This window comes from Mustela nigripes, chromosome 10 (genome assembly GCF_022355385.1).
Source record: "Mustela nigripes isolate SB6536 chromosome 10, MUSNIG.SB6536, whole genome shotgun sequence".
Taxonomy (NCBI): domain Eukaryota; kingdom Metazoa; phylum Chordata; class Mammalia; order Carnivora; family Mustelidae; genus Mustela; species Mustela nigripes.
Window position 1 is genome coordinate 21,918,095 of NC_081566.1, and position 14,339 is coordinate 21,932,433.

General features: G+C 34.8%; 1 protein-coding gene across 2 annotated transcripts in view; it reads right to left on the minus strand.

Annotated features, from left to right (window-relative positions):
- The window catches only part of TPR (translocated promoter region, nuclear basket protein), a 65,315-nt gene that overhangs the window by 17,553 nt on the left and 33,423 nt on the right, over window positions 1-14,339 (minus strand). For both annotated transcript variants that reach the window (XM_059412786.1, XM_059412785.1), the window contains exons 28-39: window positions 13,210-13,347; window positions 12,771-12,902; window positions 11,429-11,559; window positions 9,703-9,913; window positions 8,588-8,731; window positions 8,070-8,268; window positions 6,726-6,931; window positions 6,461-6,522; window positions 3,953-4,161; window positions 2,905-3,177; window positions 2,052-2,200; window positions 967-1,050 (exon numbers count right to left, since the gene is read on the minus strand). In XM_059412786.1, the coding sequence (XP_059268769.1) occupies window positions 967-1,050; window positions 2,052-2,200; window positions 2,905-3,177; window positions 3,953-4,161; window positions 6,461-6,522; window positions 6,726-6,931; window positions 8,070-8,268; window positions 8,588-8,731; window positions 9,703-9,913; window positions 11,429-11,559; window positions 12,771-12,902; window positions 13,210-13,347 (1,938 nt within the window). The remainder of the gene's footprint in view (window positions 1-966; window positions 1,051-2,051; window positions 2,201-2,904; window positions 3,178-3,952; window positions 4,162-6,460; window positions 6,523-6,725; window positions 6,932-8,069; window positions 8,269-8,587; window positions 8,732-9,702; window positions 9,914-11,428; window positions 11,560-12,770; window positions 12,903-13,209; window positions 13,348-14,339) is intronic.

Below are 14,339 nucleotides of genomic sequence, written 5' to 3' on the forward strand. Positions count from 1 at the left end.
CATACACAGTAATGAGTTTATTAGTAGTAGTTAAATTATGAATTGAATTCTCAATTAGTGTGGTAGAGTGGATGAAAGAAAAGTAAATAGTGTTTTGAGCACCTAATGTGTGGCAGGTACTATTTTAGGTACTTTATAATGCTAAAAATCATGTTATATTATTTCAACAGATAAGGAGACTAAGGCTTAGAGAGAATCAATGACTTTCCATAGTCACATAGCTTCTAAATGGTACAGTCAGGAACAGAACCTAATGGTTTGTAGCTTCAGAGACTACCCATTTCCCCTAGTGAGGGCGCCTCTGGAAAGGCCTCACTTAGAGTTCAGAAAATTAAAAAAATACACAAGTGCATTTCCTTTCATAGGTTATTTTAATTCAGTAAGAGAAGCAAGAGAGGGGAGAACAACAGAGGACCATCGAGGGGCACTATAGATTAACTCAAGACTCAGCCAGCACTTATACCTCCAAATAATCAACGGGATTAATCTTTACTCATGACGACTCTTGGCTTGCCAAAATCTGTACCAAGTATAAACAAAAAAATTTTTTTAAAAAAAGATTTTATTTATTTACTTATTAGAGTGCGTGTGCACAGGCATGAATAGGGGCTAGGGGAGCAGTCTCAGGGAGAGGGTCAAGTCGACTCCGTGCTGAGCACACTGCTCGGTCAGGGTTCAATTCTCATGACCCTGAGATCATGCTCTGAGCCGAAATCAAGAGTCAAATGCCCAATGGACAGATGCCTAATGGACTGAGGTAAAAAAAAAAAAAATTATTTCACGACGTTTCTAAGGCAGTATACTAATTAGGAGTAAAGCAAAGCAGAAACTGCGATGGTAATTCCAATATTCCCTGAAGTTTAAAAGCATCAAGTTTAAAAGAAGTCCAAATAATGTTTCAATTTGTCAAAGCAAATTTCATTCATTAAAAGCAATAATTTGCTATTTAAAATATGTTTTACTTACTTCTCCAATGGAATCTTGAGAATCTTGGTTATATACTTGAGTTTCTACCTCTCCATCAGTACTTTCTTCTGCCATAACTTCTTCCTGAATCGTAACACACAAGTGTGTTAACCAGATCAATTCACTAGATGAGGGATCATCTGCTCAGCTAGTTCTCTCAATAAAATAAAGCTTCAATCTCTAATTTTATGAAGCAGTACAATATAAATGTTCTTATATTATATGATATAATCAATCACATTCCTATTCAGTATAAACAAGACTTACATTAATTAAATACATGCTAATTATATTAACTGAGTAGTCTTAATGTTTTAGAGTAAAACTTAATTCACTACAATTTCAGCTTCAAAAAAGCAAATAAAGGGGATATAGTTTCGGTTAATCTGAGAAAAAGAAGGCAGACAATGGTTTAAAATGTTCATGAAACTTAAACTCTTTATCCTTTGAATTAAAAAAACACCCGGGCGCCTGGGTGGCTCAGTGGCTTAAGCCGCTGCCTTCAGCTCGGGTCATGATCTCAGTGTCCTGGGATCGAGTCCCGCATCGGGCTCTCTGCTTGGCGGGGAGCCTGCTTCCTCCGCTCTCTCTCTCTCTGCCTGCCTCTCTGCCTACTTGTGACCTCTGTCTGTCAAATAAATAAATTAATAAATTAAAAAAAAAAAAATAAAAATAAAAAAACACCCAACCTGGAAATGGAATACAAATTAGATTTTTATAACTGTGTTTTGTTTTATTTTAAGAGAGAGAGAGAGAGGTCGGGGAGAAGTGACAGGAGAGGGAGAGAGAGAATCTTCAGCAGGCTTCACACCCAGCACAGAGCCCAAAGTAGGGCTTGATCTCATAACCCTGAGAGAGCTGAATCAAGAGTTGGATGCTTAACTGACTGAGCCACCTAGGTGTTCTGTAACTGTTTTTTAACTGAACTGACAAATAATTAAATTAAAGATATACTAAGAATTAGAAAAAAATGTTGGCAACAGCAACAGCACCTGAGCTGTCAGTTGAAACTTCAACAGGAGTTTTTTAGGTAATGGAGTCTGGTCCATTCACCTAATAATGTTGTAACTGAAAGAGTATTTTACCTCAGTTCCTACAGGGGTAACACTTTTCAACTTCTTTGGAAGAGGCATTTCCACTGTGTCATCAGAGACTTGATCTGATGCCTCTATGGTGCTATCCTCTTCTTCTTCACGTGTCCGTTTAGGCAAAGAAGAACTTGGGGTAGCTGACACTTTGAAATTACATAATTTAAATCTTGAATTAGAGGATGATAGTGAACTCAATGAGACAAAGTTAATTTTTGAAATATTTTGGTCATTTAACTAAAGGAAGACATAGTAAACACTTAACTGAACAACTCAATGTAATTTACTTCTGCTAATATCTGTAAACAAAGGGCAACCTAGGCTCTAAATCAATGGTCTTATAGTATCAATTTCACCTGTGATTAGTAAACGCCATCAACTTTTACAGCAATGCATTCGATTCATTGTGTAGTGATATAATTGCAAAGTTTACATAAGCCCTTCTATAGTTATAAAACCCAGGACTCCTATGATAACAAAACTTATATTGTATGTTTACATTTGAAAATCCTTATATGGTCTTCTCTTACATGTCTTTTTTCTCAGAACCTGTATTAAGTTACATATAATGTTATGGGGTTGTATCACTTTAAAAAATCAGTCAAAATAACTGGAGGAGAAGAAAGATATGAATGATGAAAATAAATGATCTGGTAATAAACATGAAATCAAGTGTTAGGAATCCATTTGTCCTTTCTAACACCTATTAGAAAACAAGTATGTCAAAAGAATACTCAAGATGTGTATTTTACATTCAAGAAACTATAAATGCACAGGTCTACTCTAACTTCATTTTAAAATTAAGCTTCCCCTCAAATAAAAATCAATCAATCAATCAAACCAAGCTTACCAGTGCCAAATACTGCTGTGGAAGTAGAAGGCCGCTCAACTGATGAACTTTGAACAACCTCTACTATGTTGGGGGATAGCTCTTGATTTGCAGGCTCAATCTGAGGATGACTCTGCTGGGTGGGCTGCACAAAAGCTGTAGCCTGTGTTTGCTGCTGAACAGTTAAAATTGGCTGAGGGATAGAAGGCTGGACATTAGGACTAGTAGAACGGACAGAACCACTTGTGCTTCCAAAAACTGGAACATGTTCCACAGGCCCTTCTGACTGCATAGCTGAAAAAGAATTACAATACTTAATGTATTAAGTTTTCTATTCCTAGCAAAGCTGGATTTTACCTCCCTACTGTGTAACTGGCAATGTTTTTGTAGTTATTTGTGTATATAGTTATTTTGTCTGTTTTATATCTCTTACCATTCACTCAGCAAAAACAGTATGGGTAAGCATAATGTATTATGCATTTTTTGTGATGCCTATGTGCCTGCCATGGTAGTGTGTTTATGGTGGCATAATTAAATAAATATCTAAAACTCTTCCTAAGATTTTATTTAAATTATAATTAAATAAGATAAATAAATAAAAGAAACTCAAAGACAAATTATAAATTTTTATTAAGCATCAGTAATAAGTAAAAAGCTACCCAGGGGAACAAAGAAAAAAGTAAACAAAGTAAAAAAGTCAGACAGTTTCAGTGAAAAACCAGTGTTTTTTGTATGGTTTTCCAAGGTAGATTTCATATCATTGTCTTTAACCATTAGGAGTAGAACTGCTGGCCTTAGAAAAACATGCTGTATACTTATAAATGTGTTATTTTCCTTCTTCAGCTTCAAAAGGAAGCAGAAAGGAAGGGAATGGAGAGAGGGAGGAAATTCACTGCATTAATGAGCATCCTAGGAGTCACACCCTTGAAAATATTAACTACCCACTTTTACTATATGTTTGACTTTAGCTTTAGTGGAAATCTCATTTATCCTTGAAGTTGCTATCATCTTCTCATAATAAATCTAAATAAGCAGTCAATCCAATCAGATCTGTTCCCATTTTACTTACCTTCCTGTGATTCTACTTGCGTAGTGGGCATCACTGTAGCTGTTGGGGTAGTAGTAGGATTTGTGACAGTTGCGGGTGTGACCATTGGGCGGATACTAGCCCTGGGTGTTGATTTATTCCCAGCCATTGCTGCAGCTGTCACTTTACTTGGAGTAGACACAACAGGAGTAGGCTTGATATTGGCTGTTGGTGGGTCTGATGTGCTGGCACTTATGGAGGAGAACATGTAAGAATAATGATTCATAAAAAATGACTATAAATATTTACTTTATAAATATATAAAGTACATATGCTTTATAAAAAAAAACCACCACATAATCTTAAGAAAGAATAAAATTGGAGATCATGATCCCAGACTTCAAGATATATTACAGTAATCAAAACAGTATGATACTAGCACATAAACAGAAACAATACCAATGGAACAGAATAGAGAGCCCAGAAATAAACCGATGATTATATGGTCAATTAATCTATTAACAAAGGAAGGAAGAATTTACAATGGGAAGTCTTTTAGGAACTGGTGCTGGGAAAACTGGGCAGGTACATGCAAAAGAATAAAACTGGACCACATTCTTAGACAATACACAAAAATAAACTCAAAATGAATTAAAGACCTAAATATGAGACCTAGGACCAGAAAAAGCCTAGAAGAGAGCACAAGCAGTAATTTCTCTGAAACTGGCCATAGCAACATTTTTCTAGATTACGTCTCCTGAGGCAAAGAAAACAAAAGCAAAAATAAACATTGGGATTACAGCAAAATAAAAGGCTTCTACACAGTAAGGGAAACAATTAACAAAACAAAAGACACCATACAGAATGGGAGAAGAAAACAGTAAATGATGTATCTGATAAGGAGTTAACATCTAAATTAAAGAACTCATTCAAAAAAAGAATTCAAAAAACCCAAATAATCTAATTAAAAAATGGGCAGAAGACATGAATAGATGTTTCTCCAAAAAAGACACACAGATGGTTAATAGATACATGAAAAAATGCTCAACATCACTAATCATCAGGGAAATGGAAATCAAAACCACCATGAGATATCATCTCACACAAGTCAGAGGGCTAGTATCAAAAAGACAAAATTTAACAAGTGTTGCCAAGAATGTAGAGAAAAGGGAGCCTTGTGCATTGTTGGTGGGAATGTAAATTGGTGCAACCACTCTGGAAAATAGTATGGAGGGTCCTTAAAAAATTAAAAATAGAATTAGTATATGATCCAGTAATTACACTACTGGGTATTTACACAAAAGAATATGAAATAGGTGAAGGGGATAAAAGTATACTTATGATGATCAACCAAGTAACATACAGAATCACTGAATCACTATAAAACATTTGAAACTAATATAACACTGTATTTTAACTATCCTGGAAATTGGCTTATGCCTCTGCCTTCGGCTCGGATCATGATCCCAGGGTCCTGGGATTGAGCCACATCGGGCTCTCTGCTCAGTGGGGAGCCTGCTTCCTCCTCTCTCTCTGCCTCTCTGCCTACTTGTGATCTCTACCTGTCAAATAAATAAATAAAATCTTTAAATATATATATATATATATATGTATATATATATATATATAAACTATACTGGAATTTAAAAAATAAATAAACAAATAAATAAACCAAAAAACAGTGAGTTGTACTCTTTTTTAAAAAATTTATTTGACAGAGATCACAAGTAGGCAGAGAGGCAGTCAGAAAAAGAGAGGGGGAAGCAGGCTCCCCACTGAGCAGAGAGCCCGATGAGGGGATCAATCCCAGGACCCTGAGATCATGTCCTGAGCCGAAGGCAGAGGTTTAACCCACTGAGCCTCTCAGGAGCCCCAGCTGTACTCTTTAAATAGGTGAATTGTGGGGGTTGTTAATTATATCTCAATAAAGCTTTAAAAAGGAAAAAATGGCACCATGGGTTTCTTCAATAAATGTTCAGCAAGTATGACAGAGATATAAACTCAGACCCTATTAATTCTATTTTTCCAAACGTGCTTTGGGTACTTTTGATAGATTAAAAAAAAAGATTATAGAATATAATTTTGTATTTTTTATTCACTAAATATTTTAAAACTTTTACTGAAGAAGTTTTGAATTTAAGCACTAAAAACTATGCAAGAAATATTCTATAATTGTGCATCCTGACCAAGTAGAATATATTCAGTTGTTGATCACTGAATCCAAGTCTTAGCCTAGCTTCCTATGTGATGTTTGTTATCACATGACATCATAGAGAAAATCAGTAGCCTCTTAGAAGTCTAAAAGATGAAAAGTAAGTTTCTTTGGTCACAAAGCTCTACCTGACAGGAATGTATGGTGAAAACAAGAGTTCTGGAAAAAAGGGTTGGTAACTACATGGTGCAGTTTTGCACAGATAAATAGCTCATTAGTACATATTTTTATAATATAGATTTGTTTTCTCCTCGAAGATCACTAACTCTTGCTTTAAGTTTAAAAGAAACTTAAAGAGAAAAAACAGATTAACAAACTGTGAGAGAACTAAAACTCACATTCCTCTTTCACCAGAAGCTGGAGTTGTTTTCAAAGTGATCTGTCTCTGCTGTTCTGGGACCTATAAAAAGAAAACTATGGATTATTTTGCCTGCCCTACGAGAGTTCACTCAATAATGCCATCAAAATATTTTAATTTTATTAATTCTCTTGGTATATTTTGTCTAGCCAAAATTCACTGACAAAAGCTTCTAAATCACCAGATACCTTCAAGTAAAATGTACAAGGACAGAATGATTTATTTACACATAATTAGCCAACCACCTTATTAGTAGGTTCTTGAGGCTCATCTCTCTGCTCAAGGTGTCTCTCTTGATGCTCTCGGAGTTCTCTTTCTAAGCGACTAATTCGACCTTCATACTGGGATTTAAGAGCAGTCATTCGAACATCCAATTCATCTTTTTGCTGATCTAAGGCTCCATTCCTTTGTTTAAGCTCCTCATTTTCTTTAGTTAACTGATCTTTCACACCTAAAGAAGTAACCATGTGATTCTATTAATATTATAATCAAACACTGGAAGTAAAGAACATTTGTGTACTTCAATAGGTACACTAAGGTTGTTATCAGATTCTAGTCCTGAGCTTTAATAGCTACAATTAATTGATATACAATATATCTGAATAAGCAAAATTTTAAACATATCTATATTTATGACTCCAATATGAAATGTACCTACTGCAACATAAAAATTCGTAACTTTCTCTAAGATCTCATAAAGATAAAGGATGTTCATAAACTGCAGTCAGAAGTCCTTTCGCACAGCCTTTACTATTTCAACACATTATTAAAATACAAAGATACTATAAATTGTCAAATATTCATTTCATATAATCTAAAGCACATACTAAAAATAATTAGGTAACTTTTTTTAATGAAATAATTGCTGAAACACTATATTACAGATCATTTAAAAAATTGCTTACAATGAAACCTAGCTGACTGGTCATTTTATTTACCCACTCACTAAGCAGAACAGCACGCAAGGTGCAGTAAGGTCCAGGACACTGTAGCACTGGGCCCTTCACAAACTGGATATGATATCCTCCCCGAAGGGCTGGAGGGGCCCTCAGAGAAGTAAGGCAAGTAAAATCACTGGGCTGGTAAGATCCAATGCCATCTAGGAGTTTACAGAAGGCCTCTGAACAGCACACTGTGGACCCAAAGGATCACCAGCAGAAGGTACTAACAGTTACACAACAAAGCAGAAGGCCAACAGTACTTCCTATTAGTAGCCAACAATTAGGAAAGGTTCATAAATAGATGAGCAACATGCTCATCATTTGAAAAATCAGACTGTTCTAATTCTGTGTCTAATTAAATAAGCCTTATATACATTTAAAGTAGCCTCCATGCCCAGTGTGGAGCCCATGCAGGACTTGAACTCACAATAGTGAGATCAAGAGCTGAGCCGAGATCAAGAGCTGAGCAGAGATCAAGAGTCCCTCAACCATCTGAACCCCGCAGGCATCCCACTCTAGTATTTAAAGCACACACACAGAAACCACTTCATAGTATTTACTTATTTCTTTCCCATTTAAATTTTAAGCCTGCATCAAATAAACAACTTTCACTCTTAAGTTCAAACTTCAGCATATACAGAAATTTACCAGCTAAATGTGCAATCTTTGACTTTGCTGCTACTATGGCCTTTCTTGTTTTTTCTTCCTTTTCAGTTATCTGCTGTCGGAGCTGCTCCTCTTGTGTGGTTCTATCTTGAAGATCCTGACGGAGTCGTGAAAGCTCAGACTGAAGCTGCACAGTCTGTTCCTGCAGATTTCTTGCTTCTGCCTCTTTTTCAGATAATGTCTTTAAAAGAAAAGCAAAGTACTCACTATGTAATTCAATCAAATCAATACAAACTGTATGTCAGAATTAAAATGTAATTTACTAATCTGCTTATTTAGATTAAATGGAAGTATAAATGTAAAATGGTGGTCAAACCACCATTAGATACCTGATGACTGGATACTATTTATATACACAAATCATTCAGGTAAAAAGGATAAATACGCATAACAAAGATTATGTATTTCCATTTGAAAAGAGAGTATTTAACATATTTCTTCTAGTATTTAACAGGCAAATAATTAGGGACATGTACTCTTAAGTACTCTCATACTCATACCTTCTGCAGATTTTCTACTTGACTCTCTAGTGATTTTGCCTTTGTTTCAGCTTGATTGAGGGTATCTTTGAGCTCCTGCATTTCTTGGACTGAGACATGCTGTTCCTGGTGGTCTCCAGAAGACTGAGCCGAGGTCTCCATGACCTCAGAGGACAAGCAGTAATAATACATTTTCACATTTATACCTAGTAATGCCACTTCTAAAAGTTCATCTAAGGAAATAATCACAGCTACACAAAAAATTTATCTTAAAAGAGTATTCATAAATGAACTTTCTATGGAATAACTCTACTGCCTGAAAGGAAGGTTATTAGTTAAAGAAGTTAGGGTTTTCCATACAACTGGATATTAGCCATCTAATCAAAATGATACTGCATCGTAGATGGATGTTTGACACAGAAATGAGTAAGGTGAAAAAGCAGGCTATAAAAATATAAAAATGATCTTATTTCTTTGGAAAAACACATTACATACATGTTAAGGAAGGCATACTGAAGTACTAATAGCAGTCAACACCAAGGGGTACGAATTTTGGATTTTTAAAATGTATTTTCTTATCTAACAGGTGCTAAATATGTAATTAAGTCAACATACAAGTTTTTTACTTTGGGGAATTAGTTTAGATCCAAAATGTAGTAAGAACTAAGAAATTCTTTTTGATAGGTGGTTAATGTACACTACTGATATAATGCTATGAATAAAGCCTGATTAATTATAAAGAACAATCATTTTTTGGATATATATAATTTTATATAACTCAGCAGTGAGTTACAAGAACTGGTTTGAAAAGGGGCAATATTAAAGACTGGAAAACTGAACTAAAAATACCTAGAATTTACTAAAATTTCTTTATGAACTTACAGTGTAATATGCCTATAACAGGCATATTAAAGGGCAAATCTTAAAACCAAATAAAGATGTCAATATAAACTTAAACTCATGTTCACAATCTAAAGACCAATAATAAAAATAATAAAGAAATAAGACTTTCAGGAATCATTATATATGTGTGTAAAGTATATAAGCCAAAACTGTGTATACCAAAAATTACATATATATATTCATATATATACATATATATATAGAGAGGGAGAGAGAAAATTACTTCAAAATACCTTGTCCTGTTGTGCTTTAAGTTCTTCATATTGAGTCTTGTATCTACGCCCAATCTTCTTGACCTGAGTAATAGTTTTGACTTTTTCTTGGATATCAATTATTTTGGCATCTAAGTCCTTTTGTATGGCTTCCTTTTCACTTCTTACTTTATTTAAGTCTTCCTTTAGACTCTGGATTAAGTTCTGGTTGTTGGTCAAAGATGCATTTGATCTTAACAAAGAAAAAAAATGGGGTAAAGGAGAAAGATAATCATAGGAGACTTTTTTCAAATTTTAAAATCCTTTCATTTATATTACTATATGCTTTAAAATGTTTGGTATTTTAAAATACTAAAACACACACACACTCCAAGAGATAATTCATCAAATGATGAATTTGTGGTCCTTTAGAAAGGTTTTATTCCCTTACTGTAAAGGCATACATGCCCACTTTAAATAAGAGAAAACCTGAGCTACCAGTGGCTAATTAACATGCACAACTTTACACAGTAATCAAATGTTAGTACACAGATTTTAATCTACTTCTCCCTGTAATCAAATCTATACTCTTTCTACCATATTGGGTGTTGAGAAAGTAAGTCAGGCTTTGCAGTCTTTATCACATGTTCCTCCTTTCTTTCAACTTAAAAATGTGAAAATCTTTCTTAGCTTACAGGCTATGCAAAAACAGGCATTTAGGTTATAGTCTGCCAACCCCGTATTCATCATAAACTGAATTTGAGGACAGATGACCTGAATTAAGAGTGTGGGTTTAACAACTAATTGTGACCTTGGGTATGTTTTTGAATCTTAGTTTCCTCATCTCTGAAATTAAGTATTATCTTTCCAACTCAAAATGCCAGACTGTTATAAAAAAAGAAAAGAGAATATAGATGAGAAAAATCCGTAAGTTGTCAAGCTTTACAGAAGTAGGGAATGACATAAACAAATGACATAAAAACTTTAAAAAGGTAAACCAGAAACATCAATTTTAATATTAAATTCCTTAACTTGATTTTTTAAAGCAAGCAGACTCCTGGCTGAGCATGGAGCCCAATGTAGGACCCAATCTCAGGACCTTGGAACCATGACCTGAGCTGAAATCAAGAGTCAGATGCTTAACCGACTTAGCCACCCAGGTGCTCCTGAATTTCATAACTTTTAAAGGACAATAAATAGTTCACTGTAAGTTCATTTAAAGAAACTTTTTTTTTAAGATTATATTTATTTTTTTAAAGATTATATTTATTTGAGAGAGCGAGCGAGCAGGGACAAAGGGCAGAGGGGAAGCAGACTCCTGGCTGAGTAGGAAACCTGATGAGGACCTTGATCCCAGGACCCTGAGATCATGACCTGAGTCAAAGGCAGACACTTAACTAACTGAGCCACCCAGATGCCACCATTAAAAAAAAATTTCTAAAAAATTATGTTACTACACACTTCCAAATACTCATAAATATACAGTAACCAAGAAGAAAAATCTACTTGCAGAAGTTACTCTATTTAGAAACACTTTAGAATCAAAGGTACAGATTTTTAAAAAATAATCATATATAAAGACATAAAATTAAATTTTGGTTTGCTTGGCTTCATTAGTAAAAAAGGGAAAGCCACATGTAAGGGCTCTACCAAGTTTCATTTTTTCTAAACTCAGGATGCACTTGGAGAGTCAATACATAAAGAGTAGAAATAAACTTGCTTAAGAATTCATATAATAATACACAGTTTAAGGCTTCTTTCCATTTACCTTGCTATTTCAGCTTTAAGTCTCCCAATTTCTTCAGTCAACTGTTGAATACGCTTAGTATGAACTTCCTTTTCAGAAAGGAGCTTCCGATATTCTTCTGTATCTGGATCTTTCTGTTGACTTACTAGATGCTGGAGTAGCAAAAATGCATAATATGGTTTTATGGGTTTTATGAAACTAATGTGCTATAAAATTAATGTGCTAGTAAAACAACACCATTATCTAATTATGTTTACATAAGATGCCTTCTATACATGGTGATCAAGCACCAAACTACAAAATAAGATTGAAACTTTGGTTTGTTTAGCTAAAAAGCCTAGCCAAAATGGAAAAGGGAAATAAAGTAAATGTCATTATGCATTATTTTTTCACAACTGCAAACAAATATTTCAAAACAGTTACAAAGGAGCCAAATATAATTTCCAGAGAAATTATAAGCTTTTAATATTAAATATTAATATTAAATATTAATATTAAATATTAAATATCTATTATCACTAAAGTGACATTTATAAGAAAAAAATGTCTATCAATCATTATAATCGAAACAAAAAATATGAAGATAATCCTAAATATAACTGATTCCATTAGCTAAATAAAGCAGTAAAATTTAAGAAATATATCTAGATTTGGGACGATAACCCTCCTTTCTTGATTCTTCAGATTGCTTGTGTGACAAAAATAGGAATAAATGGGCTCTAAAATTTGACAATTCTATACAGGTAATAATAGTCACTATTCTAGACCATTTTCTTTCCCTTTTTAAATTTTTTTTAAAAACAATTTTATTTATTTGACAGAGACACAGTGAGAGAGGGAACACAAGCAGGGCGAGTGGGAGAGGGAGAAGCAAGCTTCCCACTGAGCAGGGAGCCTGATGTGGGGCTCAATCCCAGGATGCTGGGATCATGATCTGAGACAAAGGCAGCCGCTTGAAGACTGAGCTACCCAGGTGCCCCTCTAGCCCATTTTTGAGGTGCCAGGTGGCTACTTTACATTTACTAAATTTTTTGTAAAATGAAAAGTAGCATTATATTTTCATATTTACAAATGAGAAAAACAGGTTCAGAAAGATTAAGGAGCTCTCACAAATCACATAACTAGTATCTGGCAAGGCAGATTTCCAACCTTTTGTTTTAATCTAGAGCTGAAGTTTCTAACATTTCCTGTGAACAAATCTTTTTAAAGTGCTTCAATAAACTAGACAAATCCATTTTATTATGCACAAAAATATTTTAGAAATAAAGGAAAAACACAAATTTGGAATTTAAGGAAATTAGCCATTTCCTAAAAAAAAACTTCCCTTTCACTAATCAACATTTCCATGTTTAACTGCATTTACCTGGTTCCGTGCTTTCCAACGTTTGACATCTTCTTCTAGTAACTTCTTCTCTGCTTGCAACATACCGCTTTTCTCACTCAGCTCGGCATTTGCTTCTTGTAAGGGTAAAATATCTAACTCCAGTTTCCTTACCTGAAAACAGGGCCAGTATTTTTTTTTAACAACTCATGTAAAAACTCTAATATTATTTTTTAAAATTTTTTTTAAGATTTTAATTTATTTATTTGACAGAGACCACAAGTAGACAGAGAGGCAGGCAGAGAGAGCGGGGGAAGCAGGCTCCCCACCAAGCAGAGAGCCCAACGCGGGACTCAATCCCAGGACCCTGAGAACATGACCTGAGCTGAAGGCAGAGGCTTTAACCCACTGAGCCACCGAGGCGCCCCAAAACTCTAATATTATTAAAAATGACTTTGTTCTTGATTAGTAAGCTCCAAACCTTTGCTTGCATCTGCTGTAAATCCTGTTCCAGCCTCTCCTTCTCTTCTCTTAACATCTTATTGGTCTCCATCACTACATTCATTGTTTCAGTTTTCTTCATCAGTTCCTCATGCTGGGCCATTGTTTTTGCAGTTACCTAAAGATTTCAAACACATGTGTACAGCAACATCCAACATTTGGTGAAGACCTATCTTTTCCTACCACTTCTAATCTTCCCTACAAAAAGTAAAAAGGATTTAAATGTCAGCTTTTAAAATGGAAATTTCTGAAAGTTTCCCATGTTTCTTTTTCTGTGATGCAAGCTAATGACAGAGTTTAAACAAATGCAAGAAATTACAGCGATTTAAGTGAAAAGATATAAATCCCACCAACAAATAATCAGTACTAACACTGGGTAAAAATATCAGTCCAGATCTCTATTGATCTTCCCTTATCTATTCTTTTTCTTGGTATACTGAATTTATTAATAGTTTTAAAAATGATGTTCTTTGTCCTCAGTCCCTTCCCCGCCTTGTTCAGAAATTCTTCATTTGGTTGTTTCATCACTTTGGTTGTAAGCAACTTTCCTGGATATCTGTTCAATTGTGAGGAACTTCTTGTCTGTTCTCACTGGGTATAATTACCTATTGTTTACACATTACTTTATTCCCTCAGCATTTTTTAAAGCTATGACTCAGGCCAAAGGACGAAGTTACAGCAACCAATCAAAAAGAGAAACCACGGGGCCCCCTCCCCATTCAACTGGAGCAGTTTTCCATAGGAGTACATTTTCCAGAAACACCTTGTAGACCTCAAAGTACTAGAAAGGAAGCTCCCATTCAAGGGCAAATTTATCTTGAGATACTGTAAATAATACGAATTTTTTGTCCATTTGAAATATATGCTATGCTGTAAGAAATAATCCTGTCAAATATAACCACTATCCATAAAGTCCAACTTCTGGGATCAGGAAAGTATATTTAAATTGATTCCCATCATAACCAGTGGGACACATCTAACTCAACTGTGAACAGACACATCTCACAACCACCATGCTGCTGATTATGTGGCCTAGGTCTCTTGCCTTGTCCCCCCTTCCTTCTACTACTTCCCTGCCTCTCTCTCTTCCCTACAACAGCTTGGGGTGGC